Source organism: Podarcis erhardii (assembly GCF_964252035.2).
Source record: "Podarcis erhardii genome assembly, chromosome: 1".
NCBI lineage: Eukaryota > Metazoa > Chordata > Lepidosauria > Squamata > Lacertidae > Podarcis > Podarcis erhardii.
Window position 1 is genome coordinate 50,153,433 of NC_138497.1, and position 25,885 is coordinate 50,179,317.

At 39.1% G+C, this 25,885-nt stretch overlaps 1 protein-coding gene across 2 annotated transcripts in view; it reads right to left on the bottom strand.

Annotated features, from left to right (window-relative positions):
• Positions 1–2,696: 2,696 nt before the first annotated feature.
• Positions 2,697–25,885, bottom strand: part of FUT8 (fucosyltransferase 8) — an 89,436-nt gene continuing 66,247 nt past the window's right edge. For both annotated transcript variants that reach the window (XM_081855912.1, XM_081855913.1), the window contains 4 exons: positions 16,328–16,574; positions 11,383–11,559; positions 10,634–10,784; positions 2,697–3,747 (listed from right to left, as the gene is read on the bottom strand). In XM_081855912.1, the coding sequence (XP_081712038.1) occupies positions 3,430–3,747; positions 10,634–10,784; positions 11,383–11,559; positions 16,328–16,574 (893 nt within the window). In that variant the 3' untranslated portion in view covers positions 2,697–3,429. The remainder of the gene's footprint in view (positions 3,748–10,633; positions 10,785–11,382; positions 11,560–16,327; positions 16,575–25,885) is intronic.

The following is a 25,885-nucleotide window of genomic DNA, read 5'->3' on the forward strand; positions in this document are numbered from 1 at the left end:
AACTGATCAAGAGATTTGAGGCCCTTTCACTTGTTGCAGAGATAAGGAGCACAGCAAATGTATGCTGTAATATCCAAAAGAGATACATCATAAAATGTGGGGTGGAGAAAACTGTAACTGGCTCAGTTCCCTACAGTGTGTATGTACTACATACCTGTCATATACTTGTGATCATTAAAATATGCTACTCTCACTAAGTTGTAGCATATAGAATAGGCCTAAGACTAAATAGCAAGCATTTCTGAATTCACTCATAGCCTTTAAGTTAGCAAGTTTTTTCCATAGTTTCTATTTGCTCTTAATCCTGCCAACCTAGCAGTTCGAAAGCACGTCAAAGTGCAAGTAGATAAATAGGTACCGCTCCAGCGGGAAGGTAAACAGCGTTTCCGTGCACTGCTTTGGTTCGCCAGAAGCGGCTTAGTCATGCTGGCCACATGACCCGGAAGCTGTACGCCGGCTCCCTTGGTCTCAGGAGTAGCCTCTCTATAACAAAGGTTGGTTATGGTCTCACCAAGGATATTTGAACTGATGATCATGTAGCAATGTCTTTGTCTTAGGCTTTTCTAATTACCGTATTTTTCACCCTATAGGACACACCTAGTTTTTTGGGGGGGAAATAAAGAAAAAAAAATTATCCCCCCCCCTAGCCGTGGGAACTTCCGCAGGGCTCCCTATGCTGTGGATAGCTTCCCGAAGCGCGGGGCGCTCTGCTTCAGTGCGCCCCGCGCTCCGGGCAAGCAGGCTGCTATCCGCAGCCTAGGGAGCCCTGCGGGAACTCCTGCGGGCTCCCCAGGCTTGCGGATAGCTTCCTGAAGCCTGGAGAGAGAGAGGGGTCGGTGCGCACCGACCCCTCTCGCTCTCCAAGCTTCAGCGAACGCCTGCATTCACCCCATAGCACGCACAAACATTTCCCCTTCATTTTTGGAGGGGAAAAAGTATGTCCTATAGGGCAAAACCTACGGTACTTTTAACTTCTAACAATTAACTCGGGGGGGGGGGGATCATCCAGATAATGTTCAAAATAGACTTCTACCACCATTCAGAAGAAATATTTACACAAACTGATGCTTTCACACTGATACTATATGTAGTTCACACCAAAGGACATCTCATAAATATCCTGACTGATAAGACAAGATATTTCTATAATACTCTTGGCTAAATAGTTTATATTGGAATGAAAACACGCTGGAGCAACTGCTGTTAAAAGTTATTCATATCTTCATTGGAAAATATGTTAGAATTGACTATCTCCTTTTCCATTAGCCCTGCTGTTTGCACAGAAATGTCAAGTCTGGCCCAAGCTTTAACCATATGCAACAGTTGTCTTGAGTTATTTGAGTTAAGACCTAGGATTCCATTGTGCCATTTCACATTATTAGGAATGAAGTTGAGCAGGTTGCTACACAGTGGCCAACTGCACAAGCCAGAACCGGGAACAGAAAAGTAGCAGCTTGTGTAACTCAGCTTAAAAGAAAGAACATAAAATATATATTCAGGTTCTGGACACCATTGTGATTTAAGGGAGAAAAGAACAAGGTTATATAGATGACACTGAACTATTACCAGCACTATAAAATTTTCAAGGTCGGTTCTATGTCAGCTTGAAAAGAAAAGAGGTATGGCTATGGATACACCATGTATCTGTCAACAGACAGATTACTGGCCATTAACAAATAAGTATTTTTATAACAAATATGTTCATTTCAGTACTCAATGTTTCAACTCCTACTATCCCACAGAAATGAATTGCTTGCTTATGTGCTTAAGTTTTTGTATAACTGCTAGAAGCTCTTATCAGTTCACTGGGAAAAAATTGTGTCAAGTTGTTCAGTACGACAAAATTTCTAGCAAGAAACATTTAAAAAGCAAGGCTAGTGTGATATAAACATGTAACAACCCTTGAGAGAACAAATTCCTGGGCAGGAAAATCATAGAATCATAGAGTTGGAAGGGATCCAGAGGATCATCTAGTCCAACCTCCTGCAACGCAGGAAGTTTCCGTACACCAAATCAGACCATTGGCCCACCTCATTCAGTATTGTGAGCATAGACCGGTAGCAGCTTACCTTGGTTTCATGCAGGAGTCTTACCCAGCCCTACCTGAAGGCACCAGGGATTGAACCTGTGACCTTTTGTATGCAAAATGTGTGCTGTACCCTAAGCAACAGCCCTTCCTTTGCAGGCTCAGATTAATACTATGCCATAATGTTTTGGGCTATCTCAAGTGATCTATTTCAATACATATATATATATATATGACTGACACACACACACACACACACACATATATATATGACACTAGAGTTAATTATAATAAACAGCAAAAGCATTTCACAAAGACTTATACCAACAGTTGTTTCACCCACGGCTGATTTTGTGTTGTGGCCATAAAGAAAAATTGGAAAGAAATACTACAGGAGAGGTAAGAGAGAGTGTTTGTGTGCATGTGCACTCACTTAATTTTTTTTTATTATTCAGAGGCCAACAGGCTGCAGTCTTGTCACTTGGTCAAGAAATAAATAAACAGTCTTGACTGGCAGTTTCCTGCTGATTGAGAACACCAGAAAAAAATCCGAAATGTTATCAAATTTCATCACAAATAATTTTCCCAATAAAGAGATCAAGGATCTGGAAAGATAGACCTTTGTTGGTTCTTCCAAATTTTAAAATCAAATTACTTGTATAACTCCAGCTACTTCTTTTTTGAATTTATTTTTTGTTATCAAAGACAATGTCCAGCAACAGTACCAAAGAATCTGTTCATGGCATTGTTTTACAAAAGTTCCTACCAGACAAATATTTTATTGTTGGATGTACTCTTTATTAATGATGAGATGAACTAATCAATGAAATTGCTAACAAAACTCCTATAAAGAAAGGTCTAGACTGAGTTTTGAATCTGTTGGTTGGAGCATATTCAGTGGTCATAACAACATCATCAGTTAAAGGCAAGTACAACTCTTACCCATCGACAGAACTAGGCATGGCTCTTCCAAAAGGTCACTGGATCTTTCAAAGAGAGGCACCATGTTTTAAATTCTGCACATACAAAATATGCTCATGTCACTCAAATTACACAATGCAGCAGTGTTAAAAGTCTTATTATAGTCTATTAATGGCAAAGAACTGAGCCCAAGGCTCATATATGACTCATGGGAGGGACATGTCCTCAAAGAGACAAACAGTATAAAACAACAGGTTCCCTGTTGAATGTGTATCAGTGTGCATGAGTGCAAGTGCATGTAACAAAAGAAGTCCAAACCATGGCCCGTTGAATTGTTCCAAGCAGTATATCCAGTCCGAATGATAAAAGGCTTTCATTTTAACTGTATGTTAAAATGCAAATTCATATCCCACAAAAGCCAACAGTATGGTTGGTTGAAATAGCTTCAAAGTGAGTGTTACGGCGAGCTGTCCTGCTTGTCTTTATTTGTCAGCCTCTGGATATGTGGGGTACTTGACTGTCTCAATTTTCTCTTTTACTTTGTAGGAGGGGTATAAGCCTGTTTTTCCTAATTTTCTATTGACGCCTTTGGAGTAACCATCCCAGTGGTTTCCAGCAACACCAATTATATCTCCAGGTTCCATAGGAATTTCGTCAGCAGTTCGGGGATGATGAGCATAAATGGCAATCTGGTTATGAGCATTTTGTCCCCCAAAATAATAGATATCATCTAAAGAGTGAAAAAAGGCTGATGCATCTGGATGCAATGTCTGCATGATTTCATAGGCAACTCGACAAACCTAGGGAAAGTAGTAACAAAAAGCATTAATTAGCAAACAGCATGACAGTACATCAGTTAAGTATTCCTTACAGAAGTGTATCTTGTCCAACTTTCTTTCTTCTCCAATCATTCATAAAGCATATTACTTCAACATTAAGCAATTAGCAACAGAATGCAACAATGTTAATCCTTGTATAATGTTTTACAGAAGCCTTTTAAAACATTCAATTTAAAGTAATTTTAATTTGCTTACATCTGGAGAATGAGACAAAGGCATTTTGGGTTGTATCCAATGTTAATCATACTCAGACCCAATGAAATTAGTAGACATGATTAATCTCAATGGGCCTATTCTGAATATAACTTAACTGGATGCACCTACTTTGTTGGCTTGAACCTGGGACTTTTTGCATGCAAAGCATGAGCTCTACCACTGAGCAACTCACACCACAGCAGTTTATATTATAAGCCCCAAGCCTGACTTGCTGAACCTTAAAAAAGTTTCAATTAAATAAAAAAGTAACTCATCCTCTGTAAGAAACTTCAGAACCTACTAGAAGCCCAAAGGACATTTACTACATTGGGTCTTCACTGGATCAAATTCAAATTCTTAGTACTACTCTGTGGAACCTCCTTAAAATTGGCCCAAGGCATCTAGACAACCCTCTGACTATGATCTGGCTTGGCAGTGATATCCTTCAGCAACTCCAAAGCTGTCAGGCTTAAGTACAAGCCCTCTTAGAACTGGAGATAGTAATGTCTTGGCAACAGGCCCAAGGCTCTGGATAATTGGAGAATATTAGAATGACTTATAATCTCATGACCTTCAGAGCAATGTGAAACCCTCTTGGTTTTCAGAGTTGCCACTAAATCGATTAAATGGAATATGAATATCAAGTCCAAAGCAGAGTAGCAAAAGGAAAAAGGAAATGAAAAATGAATAGTATACAAGTGCCAGAGAACACGGAAAGAAAAATTGGGCCAATCACCAATTTTTTATTTCCTTTGTATGCTGTAGAAGGTGGTCAGGAGTGGTGATAAATGTTTTAATAAAAGAGGTAGATGGATAGTAGGTAAACAAAATAAATTCAAATCTAGAGTGATCAAACATGTATCCCTTTTAATAAACTTAAAGCACAGCCATTCATCAAAATCTCAGATTTACACATTCCCTCATCATCTATTCCTAACAAAAACAGTAATAACTGTTAATATTTTATAATACTTTAGTGCATATATGATTTATTAAACACTATTTCTGACTGCTTCGCTCTGAAACCGCAGTTCTGTGGCCACAACAATTATAATATGCTACCACTAAGGCTGAAGACTAGTATCTCTTTTTGGTATAACAGGTGTCTCGTTATAATCAAGAGAGGTTTGACACTCTAAAATTAGAAGTGGGTAACTTTCCCCCCCCCCCCCAAAAAAAAACAAACACTGCAGCCTTATCTATTACTTAAGCCATTTCTGCTCATTTTTATTTACAAGGCAGAAGCAAAACCATTATCTTTCCTGATATTATTAGGTCTCATTCAGATTAAGATAAATGGTATTTAAATTTCTTGTAGCTTTTTAAAACATCTATTTCATAAATTTAAAAAATCTTGTACACAGGAAAAGGACTTTTGAAAGCACACTGTTTACTTTCAGATATATTTAAAATGGAAGAATTTGTCCTCAAGGTCACAAAATATGGGCATGATCCACTTGTGAACACAAGGCCCATTGAAAAAAATAGGAATTGCTCAAGAAAGCAGGCATGCTTTTTCACACTTCTTCAAATTTTTGCATAGTCTGTGACCAATTCTAGACAGAATAAGCAACATATTCAGTGACAAGGGACACAGACCTGGATACATTAATATAGCTTAAATTCTGTATTATCCAATCTGGTTGGGAGTAGGGCTGTGCTCTCTCCCTCCTCTCTTCTAACAATAAGAAATGAAGATAAGCCCTCATACAAACCAGCAAACTCTTTCAGCTTCACCTGATCTTTCCACTTAGAATCATAGAATCATAGAGTTGGAAGAGACCACAAGGGCCATCGAGTCAAACCCCCTCCCAAGCAGGAAACACCATCAGAGCACTCCTGACATATGGTTGTCAAGCTTCTGCTTAAAGACCTCCAAAGAAGAAGATTCCACCACACTCCTTGGCAGCAAATTCCACTGTCAAACAGCTCTTACTGTCAGGAAGTTCTTCCTAATGTTTAGGTGGAATCTTCTTTCTTGTAGTTTGGAACCATTGCTCCGTGTCCGCTTCTCTGGAGCAGCAAAAAACAGCCTTTCTCCCTCCTCCATGTGACATCCTTTTATATATTTGAACATGGCTATCATATCACCCCTTAACCTCCTCTTCTCCAGGCTAAACATGCCCAGCTCCCTTAGCCGTTCCTCATAAGGCATCGTTTCCAGGCCTTTGACCATTTTGGTTGCCCTCCTCTGGACACGTTCCAGTTTGTCAGTGTCCTTCTTGAACTGTGGTGCCCAGAACTGGACACAGTACTCCAGGTGAGGTCTGACCAGAGCAGAATACAGTGGCACTATTACTTCCCTTGATCTAGATGTTATACACCTATTGATGCAGCCCAGAATTGCATTGGCTTTTTTAGCTGCCGCGTCATTAGAGCTCAGCTAATTATGCAGACCCTGCTAACAATCTAAGAGGGACCCCCATGCCTAGACAATCAAAGAGGCAAAGTAAACAAAGAACTGGGAAGCACTTCTTTCCCCCCTCTTTTTTTCACTGGTGAGGGAAGAGAGTTTTTATTTTTGATTTTCTGGGGGTGTTTATGTTGTTGGTTCCCCCTAAATAGCTTTCCTCCACATTAAAAAGGGTGTTTTTTAATTTAAAGGAGACTATCTTTCTGCTTGCTGGCCCTCCCTTTGATAAAAAGGAGAGTTTGGTGGGATGAGGGCTGGGGGGGGAGTATGGAGGGAAGAAGATTTAGCTGGCTGCCTCATGCTGAAATGGAAGGTTGGGTACTGTGTGAGAATGATGGGGAGGGTGTTTTTTGGTAAGCAGTGAAAGGAAATGTGTGTCTACTCACAAGCAAGCCCTACTGAATTCAATGAGGCTTACTCTCAGGAAAGCAGAAGAAAGTTTAGTTGAACTCAGTGGGGCTTATGCATGCACAGATTCCACTCAGACCTCTCAGTGGGAAAGCAGATGCAACTCGAATAAGAAATCACTTACACTACTCTTAAATTAGTTGAAAATATATTAAATATAATATATGGAAGCTTATGTAATATTTTTATTAAATGTACTACTTCCTTCTGCTGCCGTGGGGAGGCATGACAAAGCCCACTGATGCTGTGGGGAGATGTGGAGGGACCCTCTGCCCCCGCATGGAGGCCCAACAAAGCCCTCCGCCACCACAGATAGAAATCGTGATGTTGAAAACCAGATGTTGCCCAGCCCAAGTTGGATGGCACTGTCATACTCTAGGAAGAATGGCTGACTCATCCATAATTTGATACTGACCTTCTACACCTCTAACCCAATCACAAAGTATCTGGGAATGAATTATTAGATAACAGTCTGAAACTCTAATAATTGGGAAAGGGCTGTAGCCACACTCCAAGTTTCCTTAGTCACATGTTATGCTGCTGCTAAAGTGATATGTGGAAAACAGCCTTAAGACTCACATATATGCAGATTTCTATGATGCTCAACTATATCTTTTGCATGCAAGTACAGAATGGTATTGCTGGCTGACTTTCTCAACTGCTACAACTTTCATGATGATTCCAATTCTATGGTTCTATAACATACTTTTCTCTTTTTAACCAAGTTTAAAATCCATAAACATTAAAAAGCCTTGCCTCATTAGCAAATCTGGTCAATCATCAACTGAAAAAACAATACAATCGGTACTAAAGTAAGCAACAAAACCAAAATTTGAATGGTTTAATTATTAACAAAATTCAGTGTTTGCCTAGCTATGAATAAAGGTAGGTGTTTCTTCACCAATACAGAGTCACTACAGTTCACAACAACTGGTGCCACCTCATATTTGATTATCTGTTCTCATACTAAGTTGCTATTTGTGTTGAAAAGCAAGTCAACACTAAGGTAGAAAGTAGAAGTATCGAGTGTAATCTTCATTTGTTTATTTCACTTCTGGAATCTCCTTGTTCATAGGGAAATTAATATATATTTATTTTTTATCCTATTATACTATGAGGCACAGTGTAGAGTGAGGTTCAAGATTTAAACTCATGTTCTAAACTGGTAAAATTGTTGCACATCACCAAATGCTGGTCTGCTATCCGCATCTATCCTCACACTACTGGCATTTGAGAACCTCAGCTTATGTGTGGAAAAACTTTGCAGCAATAAAGGCAACTGGAGATAGTTTTAAAAAACCCCACCTATTTCTACTTTCAAAATCTAATATTTTAATTTGAATTACATGCCAACTTCTGACCTCCAAGGTAGTACACAATACAAGACAGTGAAAAATATAAAAAGCTACAGCATTTAAGAGGATTTCTGAATACCATTAAGAATTGATCAGATACTTTTTTCTCTTAATGGAAATGTTATAAAATATACAAATGAAAGATATGAATGGTAAAGTAACAGTACTTTATAGTTCCAAACCTGAAGAAATGAATTCTGTAGCAGAGATGATTTATGTGCAACAGAATACTTTCTGGGTCCATAATTAAAAAGCTAACCATGAAATGTTCACAGTGAAAGAGGCATTTCTTTCATTTTTGCCTTGAATGAAGTTAAGAAATGGTTTGTCAAAATGTCAGTCTTTAAAAACAATTTAATGCTTTGTAGTGCATATTGTTCACTTCTTGATTATAAAAAGTACAACTCTTCAGCATATACTTGAACAGCATACCTGAAAAGGCTTGTAATCTTTTATAATCCTATAATCTCTTCCATCATGCTTAACCATCAAGGCAAATTCTCTGCAGAAAAGGGCAATTTAAAAACCATCAATGCAGGGAGCTAATCCGCATTGTGCCAGGTACTGCAGTAAATGGGGAACACCGTAAAACTACTAAGGAAGTTTAAAATATATATTGCATTGCTGTCATGGGAATTAATCCTCTGATACTAAAATGGTGAAAAAGAATATTTTGTTGCATGGGAAAAAAATCAAATAGTCTGCAGTCCACCTTCTGACAGAAAGGGAAACTGTCAGTTTGGAAGAGAGTAAAAACCTAACATGGGGCGGCCACAGGAAAGAGGCTGAAGGGAGGATACAGAATAGGCAACCGAGTGAGGAAGAATCTGAAAGAAAGTAAAAGGGAAACAAAGCTTGAGGAAAGAATATAAATCTATATAGATCTAATAAATAAATAAAAAGTGGCCCTGGAAACAAGGAACTAAGGAAATGGGAAAAGCTGGGGAATAAAACTCAAAAGCGCTTAAAATAGCAAGGAAGCTATGAAAATATTTTTATTGGCAATAATGCTCATGCTGATGGAGAAATCCTATATTAAAGAAACTCTCAAATTTGGGTCAATAATAATTTACAAATATTACTAATAGTGATAGGCCATTATTATTTATCATTATTTTTCTCTTCTTTTTCTTCGTTTTGTTCTTTAATGTTATTTTATTTCTTTCTCTCCTCCCCTTGTTATATGTGCAAATAAAAAAATAATTAAAATACAAACCCTTAAATATTGCAGGGAGACTTTGAAAATTGTTTTAAAACGATCTATCACTGGTATTTAACGGCTCAAGAAAGGAATACAGCACTTGGTTTGATGTTCACTCTTCAAGGTAGACTTCTTAGAAGAATACAGGAAAAGAACTGCTAGATTGATTCATTTAGGCTAGTTAGTGGTCTCCATTAGTGACATTAAGATGTCACTAGCAAGTTCTCAAGCACTATGTGACTGAGAGAACCATCTCCTAATGTTTGTCCGCAGAGGCAATATATCTCTGAAGACATATGATCCACAAATAATAATAATGATCCATAACAGTATCCTCTTCATGAATGTGATTAACCCTTTAAGGTTAATTAGCAGCCATCACCACATCTGGCAATCTAGTCTTCCAGTTAGTAACCAAGTTGTTTGAAAAAAGTATTTCCTTTTGTTTGTCCTAAACCAATAGAAAATCAATTGCAGCGAGAGATCCACTGAGTTCCAATGTTCTGCCTTAATACCTTTTTCTACCAGCTGTTCACCTTGTTTATCATTTACATTTCTTTTGATGTATCTCCCATATTGGTCTCTACAGCCACAGCAGGTGCTGCAACCTTCCAACAATTTGACTTCACCCCCCCCCCAAAGGCGCACTCCTCCATTGCCTCTCAAGACAGACAGATGCCAACAAATCTCTCTACCATTGCTCCCCATGGTCATATTTTTCAAAGGGGCAGAGTTTTAACTTCCAATCACTTCTCTTAAACCCAGTATATTTTCATGAGACATACCATGGATTGGATCTAGAGTAATCATGAAAACTAGTTCCACTAATGTGACACACTTACAGGAAGAGGGGGGAAATAATTTTTTTCTGACTCTTCCTCCAATCCTCGCAAGCTGCTCTGGAAGGGTGGGGAAATTCCAGAATATTGGGGATCAGCTAAAATTGCTTCCTCTTCCTCCTTCTGTATGTCAAAGGCCATGTCTGAACGCAGCTCATTATTTCTGAGATGTAACAAGCAGAGCTACACATTGCTGTGGTTCCCTTTTTTAAATAGTAGTTCTGCTCTTGTTTTTAGGGATGTTAGTTTTGCATTGATTTTCTGCATGTTATGAAAGAGAATAATTTTTTAAAGGAATTATTAATGCTTTTATATTTCAAGTATTTCATAGTACTACTGTTGGTTATAGGAAACCACTGAGTACTATAGCCATTCAGGTTTATACTGTGCTACTGGAGTATTGATATACAGAACTTTATAATGTGCACCACCTTACCTGCGAAGAAAATGTGCAGACAAGGAAGTCTGCCTGAGACAAAAAGTGTATATCCAGAATAACACCCCGTAGAGAGTTTTCTGTGTACCGATTATGGAGACCAGCTGACCACGAAATGGAGTTGTCACTAATAAACTCATAATTTGGATACCTGAGGGGGAAATGCATCATAAATATCAGCATTCAGTTTTGGAGGTTGCACCCAAAGTAGTACATCCCATCAGTGCAAGGATTTTTGCTTGTGCAATAGAACTTCTGCCTCCCCTCAAGTACCTTCTAAATCTGTTCTAGGGGTGGGTGCAGGGTGGGAGGGAGCCTTGCTGCACAAGTGGAAATTCTTGCACTGACAGGACTCATTAATTGGATACCACACTGAAATTAAACAGATTTTTTCACCTCTTAGCAGTTTGGTATGCCTTCATAGCTTGTAGCCCTACTGAGAAATTAAATTTTGCAGGATTTTTATCCACTTCTTGTAAACAGAAACCCATGACTCATGTGTGTCATAATTGACCTGCAAATTCAAGAACAAATCGGAAGCCTTTCAGCTATATCTGATAAGAATTACTATTAGTTGAGCCTTGTTCTACCATACCTGTTTTGGAAGCATGTATATAAAACTCAGAGGTTATAGCTATTTGCAAATAGTTTCAAACACAGGTAATCATATAGGCATTAAAAGTAAATATGCTGTTTGTTTAAATAGCCACACTTCATGTAAAATCACTTATGTACAAAGATGGTCTTACTTGGATTTTGCCTCTTGCAATAATGAAGGATCATCTGTAGCCAAATAGACTCGTTTTTTGTCAATATGCATTCTGCGGGAGAGAAGTTGGAAACGTTCTTCAACATGTACCATATATTCTTCAATGGGATGAAATGCTGCTTCAGTTCCCACTTTGTCTGTTCTTCGGACATGAATACTGCAATGAAAAGCAAACACACATTTCTCTTGATCAGGATTTGTTTGTTTTTTGTTTGTTTGTCCTTTACTTTCATTAGAATGGACTGCAAAATAAATTGGCATTAGAATATGTATTATTTTCAGAATACATTTATCAAAAACCGCAGAGCAAGGGCTTGGATTAGTTACATGGCTGAGGTTAGGTGGAGAGAAGTAAAGATTACTATTCAGTCCTTGAAAACCAAATAGATGGTTGGAGGCCAAATGCTAATATATTTTACACATGTCACAGTAGAATCACAGCATTATGATTTTGCAAATACCTTCAAGGTACTAATGTGCCACACGGTCAGCATGGCCTCCTTTTACACACATATCCAGTAGGTTTAAATATAGTCACCAGCTCACAGAATTTAACCTTGTGTGAAAAGACACTGCATGTATCATAAATGTGTATTTGTCAAGAGGGTTCTTAAGGCATTTTTATCACTTCTCTACAGTTTCATCCATACTAAAACATGCCTGCTGAACTAAAACACTGGAGTAAAATTAATTTTCTCCAGGGTTTCTGGAAAGGAAGCTGTCTTTTATTGGGGAAGTACTATAGTTACTTACTGTTGCTAATTTGATTGTGATTCTGTGGTTTCAATTATGGCTTTAATTGTGCTCTGTCTTGTTTTAACTCAGTCATGTCCAAAGTCCGTTTTGGGGGCCTAATCCAGCCCGCCAGTCGGTTTAATCTGGCCCCTGTGGCAAAAACCTCAACAACTCCAACCCTAAAAGAAAAGCTCAACAAACTTTGGCCAGCCCCCACGGCCCTGGCCCTTCACTTCATCAAATCTGGCCCTCTTTGAAAAAAGTTTGGACACCACTGCTGTTGCTGTCATCCACCTCAAGATTGAAAGGTGGGATATAAAAACAAACAAGAAGAAATGTTTACTGAAAAGTCCCCTATTAAACTTCAATTTTCTTTAACATCTTGTTCATTTCCCCACAAAACTGATGACTGAATGATAGGAATAGATTCAAACTAGAAGTGTCTTATTTTTAGTATGTTACTAAGTTATTTTCAAATATATAACCAATATTATGCAAGTGGCTGAGTTCTGAAACCCAAGGAGCTAATGCAGATAAAAAGGTAAAGGTAAAGGTACCCCTGCCCATACGGGCCAGTATTGACAGACTCTAGGGTTGTGCGCTCATCTCACTCTAGAGGCCGGGAGCCAGCGCTGTCCGCAGACACTTCCGGGTCACGTGGCCAGCGTGACAAGCTGCATCTGGCGAGCCAGCGCAGCACACAGAACGCCGTTTACCTTCCCGCTGGTAAGCGGTCCCTATTTATCTACCCGGGGGTGCTTTCGAACTGCTAGGTTGGCAGGCGCTGGGACGGAACGAAGGGAGCGCACCCCACCGCGGGGATTCGAACCGCCGACCATGCGATCGGCAAGTCCTAGGCGCTGAGGTTTTACCCACAGCGCCACCTGCGTCCCTATGCAGATAGATAACAATATTAGTATGTAAAAAGGTGGAACAAAAATTATACTAATTTTTATAATAAAAACTGAGAACAATTCTATACATTGAACTCTTGGTGCACTGTATCAAAGTATTATTAAGACCATTAATGCCAAATTAGATATGACAGGGACAGGGAAATGCTTATTCAGAACATTTTCTGTGGCTGCACCTAGATTATGAAACACTTTATCCCTTGAGGTTCAAGTAGCACCCTCTTTTGCTATTTTCTGCAGGTCAGTGAAAACTTTCTGTACCAACAGGCTTTGCTGCATCACTTTAGATAAGGATCTGCATTGAGGACTTCATCTTTAATACGTCATGTCTTCTTTGTTATTTACTTTATTGATTTCTATTGTGATTTTAATCTAATTACTGTGATTTTAAATGGGTCTTCAACTGGGTGTAAGCTTAAGTCACAGAAATCTTATAAAAGTATTAAGTATGCCTTCTCTTTTCATATCTAAACCAAGCAAGGGTGGGCAGGAGCCTACATTTCTACAACAAAATATGTAACTGCCATTACAATGATGCCAGGTGACCCATTTTTTGCATAGTACTATACACAGAAACCTGGAGGCTGCTGCCTTCATGTATTAAAACAATAAAGTAGCAAAATAGGTTTAGGACAACACCCTTTATTCTCAATGCATTTTGAGTTCTGACTTTCCAAGAAGTGTTTCATAGCCTTCTATGCGAGCCTGGAGCTTCGCTATTCGGAGGTAGAAAGTGGCTTCGCTCAACCCACTGCTCCGCCCCGCCGTTCTCCAGTAAAACAGTAAAACAATAAAACAATAAACTAAAAACAGAGAGAAGCGAGGAGGTAGTAAAACAGCTGGTAAGACATTAAAACTGAGAGTTTAAAACCAGGGAGTGGCTAAAAACTACTTAAAAACTTAACTAAAAGCAGAGGAGCCTGACTAGGCTGCTGTCTCTGTCGCCATCTTGAATCATTCTGAAATCACTTCGTTAATTCTGCAAATGAAATCTGGCAAAGCCCCAGGAAGTGATTTCATTGTTGCTGAACTTCTGAAAGCGCAAATAAACTGGTGGGCCCCGGTTCTTGCAAATCTATTCTCATATATAGATAAGACAACCGAAATCCCTAAAGATTGGGGACTGGCTATAATTGTTCCTATATTTAAAAAGGGCAACCCCTCTGATCCATCTAATTATAGACCAATTAGTCTTCTGAATGTGATCTGCAAACTTTATACAAAACACCTATGCCTAAAATTGTGTGAATGGTTAGACCATAATGATTTGCTAGAAATTGAACAAGCAGGATTTACATCTGGACGTTCCACCACTGATCACTGCTTAGTGTTAGATTATTTTGTTTATAAGTATGTGAAACATTGGGAAAAGTCATTGTATGCGGCCTTTGTGGACCTAAAGGCAGCATTTGATTCTGTATCCAGGGGTAGGCTCTGGGCCAAATTGGCCAATATGGGTATTAACAGAAGGTTATTACTTCTGATGATCAAGCTTCATGAGAACAATACCCTCCAGATAAGAGTCGCACAGGACGGCAGACTCTCTAGAGAAATCCCAGTCCATAGAGGAGTCAGACAAGGATGTCTATTAGCCCCATTTTTATTTAACATCTATGTTAACTCCCTGGTCACATGTTGCCGTGAAATCGAAACCCATCCCCCCGTGTTCTCTAACGGCAGAAAAGTACCAGTTTTAATGTATGCGGATGACGCTGTTCTTCTCTCTCAAACCAAAGTGGGTCTGAAACGTGCCTTAGGAAAGTTTAGTGACCAATGTAACACTGAGCTGTTAACAATTAACTTTGCCAAAACCAAAACTGTACATTTTAACCGCTCCTTCAGGAAAGATAATTGGAGCGTAAAGGGAAACGCCATTGAACAGACTAAGATCTTCCAATACCTAGGCATTACTTTCTCTTATAATGCCAAATTGTCAACACACCTGACCACATCAGCTATATCAGCAGGAAGAAGTGCAAATGCCATCCTTAGATTATTCAGAAGGAAAGGAGCTGGCTTCCTCCCGATGGCCCTTAAAGTTTTCCAGGCAAAATCGTTAGCCCAACTCCTGTATGGCTCTCAAATTAGCCCTTCTACCAACCTTAAGACCCCTTGAAACAGTACAATCAAAATTCTTAAGATCATTATTTGCTACCCCAAAGTGTACACCTAATGCAGTCTTAAGGCAAGAGGCAGGACTGCCCAGAGTGGAATTAAAAGTCTGGGAGCAAGCAATATCCCTCTGGTTGAAAATCCATTACAATCCTAAGGGACTGTTACCTTACTTCCTGGCTGCAGTTCCCTATCCTCCTTGGCTTATGCAAATAACTAACAAGATCAAACAAATTGGCCTAAACCCTGAAAATCTTCTTATTGGAACTCTGAACAAGGCTAAAGTAATTATCACTCAGAGACTCTACGATGTCGAATTACAACAAGAAGACGCCCTACTCCCGGAGACGTATAGATCTTTAAAAGCTTGGTCTAATTTTTCAGCTGCCCCTTACTTAACTAACATCACTAACGAAGCTTATAGATGGGCTTTCTCCAGAGCCCGCTTTGAGACAATGCCCTCAGCAGTGCTGTACGGCAAATTTACACGGGTACCAATGCATGCGCGTCTCTGCCCCTGTATGTCTAATAAGGTAGAATCTGTCACTCACATCCTTCTATTTTGCGAATTCTATAGTGAAGAACGAGTTCAACTTATTTTGCCGCTTTTATCAAAATTTATACCCCTTCAACATTATTTGGAATCCTCCCCCGAAATTCTACGAAAATACCTTCTGGAAGATTCCTCAAGCTCAATATCATATGAGGTGGCCAAATTTTGCACTTTAGCAATCAGGAAGCATAAATCTCTTTTGTTGAATGGCACACTGCGAAGCTCCCTTGTGTAATAATTTTTTTTTTTCTTCTTGATGCTGTTGTTGATTTCCTTTTGTTTGATCTTGTGGTGTTCTGTGTCACTGGCTTTTGCCGCAATAAAACTTGAAAACTTGATAGCCTTCTATGTGAAAAAGAATGCTAAAGAAGGTGAAATGTTCTTGTTTACTCAGAAGTCCTACTAATTTTGATATATGACTAAGCATGAATAGGGTAAGGTTACCAGACGTCCCCGTTTCCCGGGTACGGTCCCCGGATTTACAAATCAGTCCCCATACAAAATCCATTGAAGTTGAAAAGTGTCCCTGGATTCATTGACAAAAAATCTGGAAACCTTAGAATAGGGATATGGCTAAGATTGTAGTCGTAGCGCATAATAAAATACCTTACCCAATAACTGGATGTTTAAAGCCAAGTTTCCTTGTAGCTTCTTCTATTTCCTTTTCTAACCAAGGCTGTGGACGGATCAGGTATTTGACAAACTGTGAGACCCACCACACTGCAGGATCCCCATGGACGCGAATCAGCCTGTCAGCCAAGTCTTCTGGGATAGCCAATGGCAAATATGGAGGTCGCGGGTGTAGACTGTCAACTATGGGTAGCTCTATTACTTGAACCTCTTTATCATTTGCCTCACCTATAAAAGATACAGTATAGTTTAATACTTCAAAAACAGATACATAGTTTTCCATACAACTAATTGGGAGATCATTTATACCTAACATACAATGTTTTCTTGTTTGATAAATCACCAGATTAAGAATCAAAGAAATAAAGTATGTAAGAATATATATGCACAAAAATGTGACAGAAAAGCACTACCAATATTATTTTGCAGAACAAAATCAGACTCATCCCTGGTAGAAGTTTATTGGAGTTTAGACAACTTTCATAAACCTGGCAGAGGTGCCAAAGAAAGAGCAGGTTCCATAATTCAATTTACAGTATCTGAACAAGTCTGAGTTTATGACTGTTGGGATTCGTCCTGGGAGACGTGGGCCACTGGCAGGCCCCCAGCTGACTCCAGCCCACTGGTTGGCAGCTGGGCGAACTCCGGTTCTCAAAACAGCATCAAAACTGCGACTCGTGCCTCAGAAACCTTTAGAGACTGAGCACGCAAGCCAGCAGAGATAAGAACTCTTTGCAACAGGAGGGCGGACAGAGTTCTTCTCTCTGCTGGCTTGCGTGCTCAGTCCCTAAAGGTTTCTGAGGCTTGAGTCGCATGTTGGTATGGGCATACGAAAATGAAGATGACAAAACAGAAGATTTCCAAGTGACTTGCCTGACCGCACTATCAACTATTACTGAAGAAAGGCTGGATCACAAAATTTAGAACTTATTGTTGCCCTCAGAGTTCCCAGCTGAAAACCATCCACTCCCAAGCACCCATTCTAATTAATATCTTGCATGTGGCACCTGCAATATTTCAGAGTTCTGGCAAAAGATTCAGCAGCAACATCAGATATATTTGAGAACACAATAAATATTCTAGATTGGTTGCAAACTAAATGACCATTTCACCAGTTCGTCTGTGCCCACTGTTCAAGAACTTATGTAAAATGTTGTATATATCTGGCAATGGTAGTTAGCAGATTCATTTAGAGCTTGCTGATCAACATGATAATATCTAATGGGAGCTGGGAGACAGATAAACCCCACAAGCCTAAAACTTAGAACTTTTAATAGATGGCATTATATATGGTGCATGAGGAAAGGCATGTTTAGCCTGGATAAGAGGAGACTGAGAGGAGATATGATAGCCATCTTTAAATATCTAAAGGGTGTCACATGGAAGATGGCACAAGCTTGCTTTCTCCTCCTCTGGAGGGTAGGACCAAAACCAATGGCTTCAAGTTACAAGAAAGGAGATTCCAAGTAAACAACGGGGGGGGGGGATTCTGATGGTAAGAGCTCTTCAACAGCAAAACAAACTCCCTCCTTCATTTGAGGTTTTTAAGCAGAGGCTGGACGTCCATCTGTCATGGAAGCTTTAGTTGGGATTTCTGCACTGCAAGAACTAGATGACTCTTTGGATCTTTTCCAACTCTACAATTTTATAATTCTATTATGTGTCAAAGCTTTCTCCCCCTAAAACATACCGCCAGCAGTTTTATTCTCTGCAAGAGTTACTTTGGGTCTACAAAAGAGAAGCAAGTGAGAGGTAAGTGGAGACAAAGCACAGGCCGGGGAAGGTTTGGCATTTCTCCAGCTTACCCTGTTTTGAACACACACACCCCCCCAACACACACTTTATAGACATTTTGATGGTGGATCCGATTCCGACACATGTATAGTTGGTAGTTTGTAGACACAATTTAAAACTGAATATTGCACCTAGATGGTGAAAACAACAGGAAAAGATCCAATGACAATTTCTGCAAAATTAGAAGTCTGTCTTCGCTAGCTGCTGCTGTAATATCAACAAAATATTGATTAAAGAAAAATTTAATCAATTTAGTTGAAAAGCATGTGAAAGCACCTCTATTAGAGATTTGTGAAGAAAGGACCTAATTTATAAGTGAGACAGAATGATGCAGTGTGTGTGTGTGTGTGTGTGTGTGTAGACACACACACAAAATTAAATTTAATAAAGAATAATTAGATTTGGAATTCTCACATGAAAAGAAGAATGGAAATAATTACATGAGAGAAGTAATGCTAATAGTAGTGAGCAAGAAGAAATTGTAAAGAATGAACTGAACATTCCCTAACAACAAAATTCAATGCATTAACACTTCATTTGATTGATTATACACTGTGTGTGTGTGTGTGTAAAAATCTAATTCTAAAAGATCAGTTATTTCAGTAGATGGTTATTTAACTCTGGTCTCAACAACTGATTTCACAGGAAGGTTCTCTTAAAGTAAAATAAAACTGGTAATTCAAAAATCAAAATGTTGCCACTCTCTGAATGTAAGATAAATTTGCTTATTCTGCAAAAAAAAAAAAAAAAAAAAACCCACCCCATGGATTAAGGCTATAGCTACACAGTTAAGGTTTCCTCTCAAGCCTTCTTTTGATGTAATCAGAACAAAAACCTTCCACATTTTGCATACAGTGGGATAACTGCTACACACTGCAATCCTCCAAAGAGTTTCTGAATCACTGTAAAGTCAGAGCACTCCTCCGTCTTCATCTGTCTCTTTGGACTTTGGTCTCAAGTACGGAAATAATTGGCTTAAGTGCTATTTAGCGACTTAACGTCGAGGCAGCCAAACATATTGATTCAGTTTCTCACAGTATGAGAACTTCATGGGTGTGCAAGCGTCTTGAGGACAAAAACACAAGACATACCAGCAGCAGAGGACGCTTGGCAGAGCTGGGGACATCATGCCATATTTTCAGCAACAAGTATTTTCAGCAATAAAGCTAAGTTTGGTGTACAAGCAGAGATGTATGAACATGCCTCAATCCATTCCAACGTTCATTCACACTTTGATCTGGTATTTTCCATTCCATGGCAATTGGTTTATTTTGCACAAGTCTTTCTTCTGTTTTGTCATCCTCTGGTGTAGAAATATACATATTTTTTTCATATATATCATAGCACACAGGAAACACGCAACTCTCGGCAGTCAAAATATATTTACAAATCAACTACTTTCCCTGTGTGTTATCTTTCAAAGTTAGTGACTTTCCAGAGGGAGTAAACCTCCTTTGTAGCAAAATCAGTTATTCTTATGGCTAAGGTGCCACAAGAATAATGGATTTTGCTACAAAGGAGGCAAAGTTAATGAACTGGCTAATGACACATCACAAAGCCACCTATGGCTGCAATTCTATCCAAGTATATTGAGAAGGAAGTACCATTCAGTTCAATGGGACTTACTCCCAGATAAGTGGAGTTGCAGTCTCTCTTAGACATACAAGTTCTATTTACTGCAACATCTTATTTCATAAATTTGTATTTTATACAGAAAATAGTCATATACAGTGGTACCTTGGTTTTCAAACGCCTTGGTACTCAAAAAACTTGGAACCCAAACACTGCAAACCTGGAAATAAGTTTTCCGGTTTGCAAACTTTTTTCAGAAGCCGAACACACTCCATTTTTGCGTGTTACACTTCCAATTTGAGTGTTACACTTCCATTTTGAGTGTTACGCTGAGGTCTGTTTTTGCTATTTATTTTGCATTTTTGTTTTTGCAGCTCTTGTTTTTGTGACTGTGTGGAACCCAGTTCAACTACTGATGGATTGATTGTGTGACTGCAGTACATTGTCTACTGCTTTCATTTTATGGATCAATGGTCTTGTTAGATAGTAAAATTCATGTTAAATTGATCTTTTAGGGTTATTTTTTAAAGTCAGGAATGGATTAATCCATTTTGCATCACTTTCTATGGGAAAGTGCACCTTGGTTTTGGAATGCTTTGGTTTTGGAATAGACTTCTATAACGGATTAAGTTTGAGAACCAAGGTACCACTGTATGGGTATGCAGAAGCATAATGCTCAAGCTAATTCCTGTTTGGCAGCTTTAAATCCTTTTTAGTGCCAATGTATTCTTGCCATGTGAAAAAGAACAACAATGAATTATGTGTTTCATTGGTTTGGATGCTATTAAATGAAAAAAATAAAATAAAACAAATGTTTAAAGGGCAGGTGGTTGTTCAAAACGAGCAGTCAAATCTTTTTTGACAAAGAGGCTTGGACTTTTAAATGAGGAACACAGATAAAGTCTACAGGTAACAAAAAGGGTAAAAACAATAATGAACAATGCATCCCACTGGTTATTAAAATTCATTGTAGGAAGCAGATTAAGGCTGCAATTCTAACCCCAAAGAAACAAGTCCAACTGAGTTCTGATTAGACATGGTTAGGATTTCGGCCTTAGTGCATATAGGTGGTGTCTAGGAACAAACAATTTACACAATTAAATACTTCAGAAAAAAAGAAAAACAATGAGGCACCCATTGGGACAGTGGCAATTATGCATCAGTGAACATCTAAATGTACATGGCAAATCAATATGCATACACATAATGTGTGCATATTTTTTTAAAAAAATATTTTTGTTGTAGACAACTATGGTTAAAAGCACCCCTCAGAAGAATCCATACCGTGATGGGGATCAACTGGGGGGACGGGGGGACAGACAGAAGGAAATCCATTTGAAAGGCTGTTTTCAACTGATCTGTCCAACATCCTTATGGATGCTGAAGGCCTGACCTGCTTCACTGTTACTCTATATGGAGATTAAGTACAATAAGTATATTGTAGGAGCCCCCAAGAGCTGCATGTGAAACTTCTACTAGCATCAAAATAATAACTGACTACTACACAAAGGAAACACATAAATTACCACATCTTAAAAAATGCCAATATAAAAGTACTCATTTGAAGGGGTGATTTACTGCCTGACAACTATTACTGAGATTTCTTCACTTAGCAGACACTGTAAATGATTATCTGAAAAATAGCATACTCCCAGAATCATTTATTCTTGGGCATATAATGAAAAATGAAAATGAAAAAAACACTGGCCTTTCAGAAATAACACATATTCATTATACCACATTAAGATGAAAAGGAAAATTAAATCTTAAACAGAAGATGCTAGAAATAATTTATCATACTTTGTAAATATCAAAATAATTGATTTAATACAGAGATGGACTGGTCTAATGAGACACATTCCCAATTGGATGTTCTGGAAGAAACAATTTAACTTTAGTATATTTCTCACCATGCCTACTGTTGAAAATAATTAAGATAGAAACTGAAAACTCAAAAAGTATTTGCAAATAGTTGTTCCACAACATGAAGCAGGGTGGAATGGAAGAGAAAGAATTATATCAAGACAGAAAATGGGTTAAAATAGCTACTTTATTGGTTACAACTTACAAAGTTTGACATGGCATAGGGCAAGGATCACTGACAGCCAAGCTGCTTACTGACAAAATCACCAATTCGCTTGCTGGGAAAAACATAAATGGGTGGAAGGCGAGTCCAGGTCTGCAATAGGGCATATGCCATCACTAAAAACATGGATGTGGTAGGCATGCTAGTCCCCTCTGAGATGGCTCCTGAACTGACACCCAATATCTCATAAGGTAGTACCTTAATAATAAAATAATTATAATAAACATGGAGTATAATGCTTGCAAAATTATAGGACAACATAACCAAATAACCAAGAAAGACACTGCTATTGGACAGGCAAAAATGCTACAGCACCAAGCTGTGTGAATGCAAAGTGAAATTCCTTCCCAGCCCTATCAACTCCAGGACAAGATGCGAGAAAACATGGGAACAACACTGCTAAGGCATGGGCTAGACCTCAATCTACAGCCCAGAAGCAGACCAAAGGGGTAAAATTCATTAATTCTGAAATACATTAGATGTACTTGCTTGCTCTAAAAATAAAATACATAAACCCTAGCTCCAGTGCAACACCTTGTCAGTGCAAAATGGCTTGGGGAGACAGTGTTATTGAAAAAAGAAGGGCGGCTGAGTGGAACTTACTGACCTTATTCAAACAACTGCAAAATGGTTCTAGGTATATGGTTATGAGGTGATGGGGGAGAATAGCAATGTACTGCTTGGCACAAGTGATGCCATGCAGAATGGCAGATAGACAGCTGCTGCAGCAGCCACACACACACATTTTTAGAACCAGTGTTCATCTTCCTCCAGGACAAATCTAGTTTTCCTAAATGCAGACATAACCAGAAGCTACAGTGGGATAGCAAAGGTGTATTTACATACACTATGGACAACAAGGAATCCACAATGTTCTCTCACTTTGAAAAGTGTTAAATGTGAAATTCCTCACATTTTTTAAACTTCTTTGGACTGGGGGCTAAATAGCATCTGATATCACATAAATGAATTCCAGAATGAAGTTATCCAGGTAACTGATCTTGTTTGTCCATCACACTAAACCATGTTTAAGTAAGGCTGGTGAAACTGTGGCCCTCCATACATTGTGGGACCACAACTTCTATCAACCTCAGCCAACCTAACCATTAGTCAGTGGATGTTGGGAGTTGGGAACAAGTGAGATGCCCCTCTCTTCCTCTTATAATTATCCTGGTTTAATTAAACTTCAGCTTGCCATTAAATCCAAATTTGGTTTGAGATCCTGATTAGTAAACTGACATTAAGCCACAGTCTTTAAACTTCCAAATCAAACTAACCTAACATGAACACCTGGGCTGGCAGAGCACTACAGGAAGCCAGGAAAATTTTGAACTGCCCAGTAGATGCAATTACGATTTGTGTACAAAGCACATACCACTTTGGCACCTGTCCTTATGTGCACATAAAGGTTTTCTTGCTCAGGGGCACATTTCATGACATTTAATAGCCTACACACAGTGGGAGAAAATCCTCAGAACTTGGAACGTGTGTGGCAGTGGTGGTGGTTGTGGGCTGATACTTGATTGGTAAGAAGAGCTTGTTTCCATTTAGTGAAGAGGGATCTTCAGAGCCAACCCTGTCTAATAGTTTCGCCACCAGCTCATAGGTCCTTACACTGCAGCATACTTCCCAAGTGCATTTTTGGGGTCGAAATGTGGTTGACTCTCATTATAGTGATAAATCTAGATAGATTTCCTTCTTTTTGAAGCTCAAATTCAGTAATTTTATCCTTCAAACTATAAATATTGGTGAATATCCTGTGGAGAATAGCAGTGGAGTCTGCACAGAGTACAGTGGTACCTCGGGTTACGAACTTAATTCGTCCCAGAGGTCCATTCTTAACCCGCAACCATTCTTAACCTTAGGTGCGCTTTTGATAATGGGGCCTCCCGCTGCTGCTGTGCAACTTCTGTTTGCATCCCAGGGCAAAGTTTGTAACCCAAGGTACTACTTCTGGGTTAGCGGAGTTTGTAACCCCCACATACCACTGTATTTGGGAGCAAGGGGAGAAATAAATTTGCTTGGTCAGAGTCTGGGGTTCTTGGAGAGTCAGGACCATGTAATTTACTTTTCATATTGACAGTCACTTTTACATCACCTAGCAAAATGCAACTTTTGAATGACATGAACTTTGGAACTACACAAATCTTTTAGAACTGTCCAATTTCCCCCTCTGCCTGTTTTGGTCCTGGCTGCCCATTAAATAAAGCACAGCTGGAGGCCTTGAACTAGGAGCCTTCTCTCAGCTCATGCTGCAGTGTAAGGACCTATGAGCTGGTGGCGAAATGATTAGACAGGGTTGGCTTTGTGCTTGGCAATAGCTGAAGCCCCACATAGTCCTGACAAAACATGCATGCAATTGCATTCAGGTAAACAAAATTAAAAAATTAGGATGATTTTAAGAAATCAGGAAATTGAAGGTTACTCCTTCTAGGGTTCAGATAATCAGGTTGAGAGTACAGTCATACCTCGGGTTGAATACACTTCGGGTTGAGCACGTTCGAGTTGCGCTCCGCGGCAACCCGGAAGTAACAGAGCGCGTTACTTCCGGGTTTTGCCGCTTGCCCATGCGCAGACGCTCAAAATGACGTCAGAAGCGGTGAAAAGCGACACACGCGTGTGCAGACGTGCCGTCGCTAGTTACGTTTGCTTCTAGATGCGAACGGGGCTCCAGAACGGATCCCATTCATATCTAGAGGTACCACTGTACATGCTTCTGCAGTATTTTTTTTTTTTTTAAAGTTATATGCATCCTGAACAGTAGCTGAAAAATACAATCTAGTCAATTATCCACTCAATTAATATCCATTAATTGTCATGGAACAAGTTTTAGTTTTTCCATGGAACAATTAGACCACTATTATTGAGCACTAATGGAAAAGTGTTTCATTCCTCTTCAAACTTAATTGTAATTATCACATCTTACTATTGCAGTAAGTTCTCTTTGGAATATTTTAACAAAAACATTAATGCACTTCCTACTGCTAGGAGTATGAAGCTTAAATCTTCTTTCTTAATGCTATTCAGTCATGATGTAAACTTTTTCTCATGAATTTTTAGTATTTACAAGCCTATTGGAGATTTAATCAAATCGTAACTGCATGCTTACAGGCTCACAGCACAATCCTATATATGTCGACTCAGAAGCAAGCTTCATAATGGTTACTGTGGCTTGCTCCCAGGAAATCTGTGTATAGGATTATGATTTGAAGTGTTCCAATGCTGATTTTCTGATTGATCTTTAAAATAATGGCAGCATTGCAAGCGTGTGCTGCTGTCTATCGGCACAAGATCGTTATACATATCATACCTGATTTATACTTTATGTAAGACAGCGAGAACTCTTCTACTGCTTCCTCCTGCCACACTGACATAGGAAGAACAGGAATTGCAGACACAACCTTCATGCTAAGAATTATCATTGCAGAGCACAGAACTTCAGTCAAATTATGAGACTCTTCCCTTTTGTTAACCTTTTCAGTTGGAGACGCCCCACCAGCAGCTTTACACTATTAACACTAACACTGAATGCTTGTTCTTTAAAGAACAGATGAAAAGGATAAACTAATGTGAATGATTTAACACGATCGCAAATAGTTTCAGAGGTGCAGAAGAAAAAGCTTTTGCCTTTTATTCCATGTACACAATAATTAAGACCATAAGAAGGTCCCTGCTGGATCAGACTAAAGATCCATTTTGTCCAGCATGCTGCTCTCACTGTGTTCTATGGGAAGACCAGAAGCAGGGCCCCTGATTCCTATCACCATGATTCACATAATGAAAAGCTTGGGGGGGTGATGTTTCCTACACAACACATTTTTCAAAGTCTTAGTGTTAGGATATTTCTGTTCCACCTTAAAAGGGAGCAGGATGTTTGTGTCACAGCCTGCGTATTTCCTGTTCACAGGATGTTTCTGTTGTGTCTATGTTTTCGTTTCTCTCTCTGTGCCTGAGACATCAACGCAGGCAGTCATGTTTTCTTTGTTCTGACCAACGCTGAATAAAGTTGTAAATAATGCTCTCCTGCATGCATCTTTCGCTGTGCGAATTCTGCTGACAGCGTGCATCAGCTCTGGAAATCAGGAAA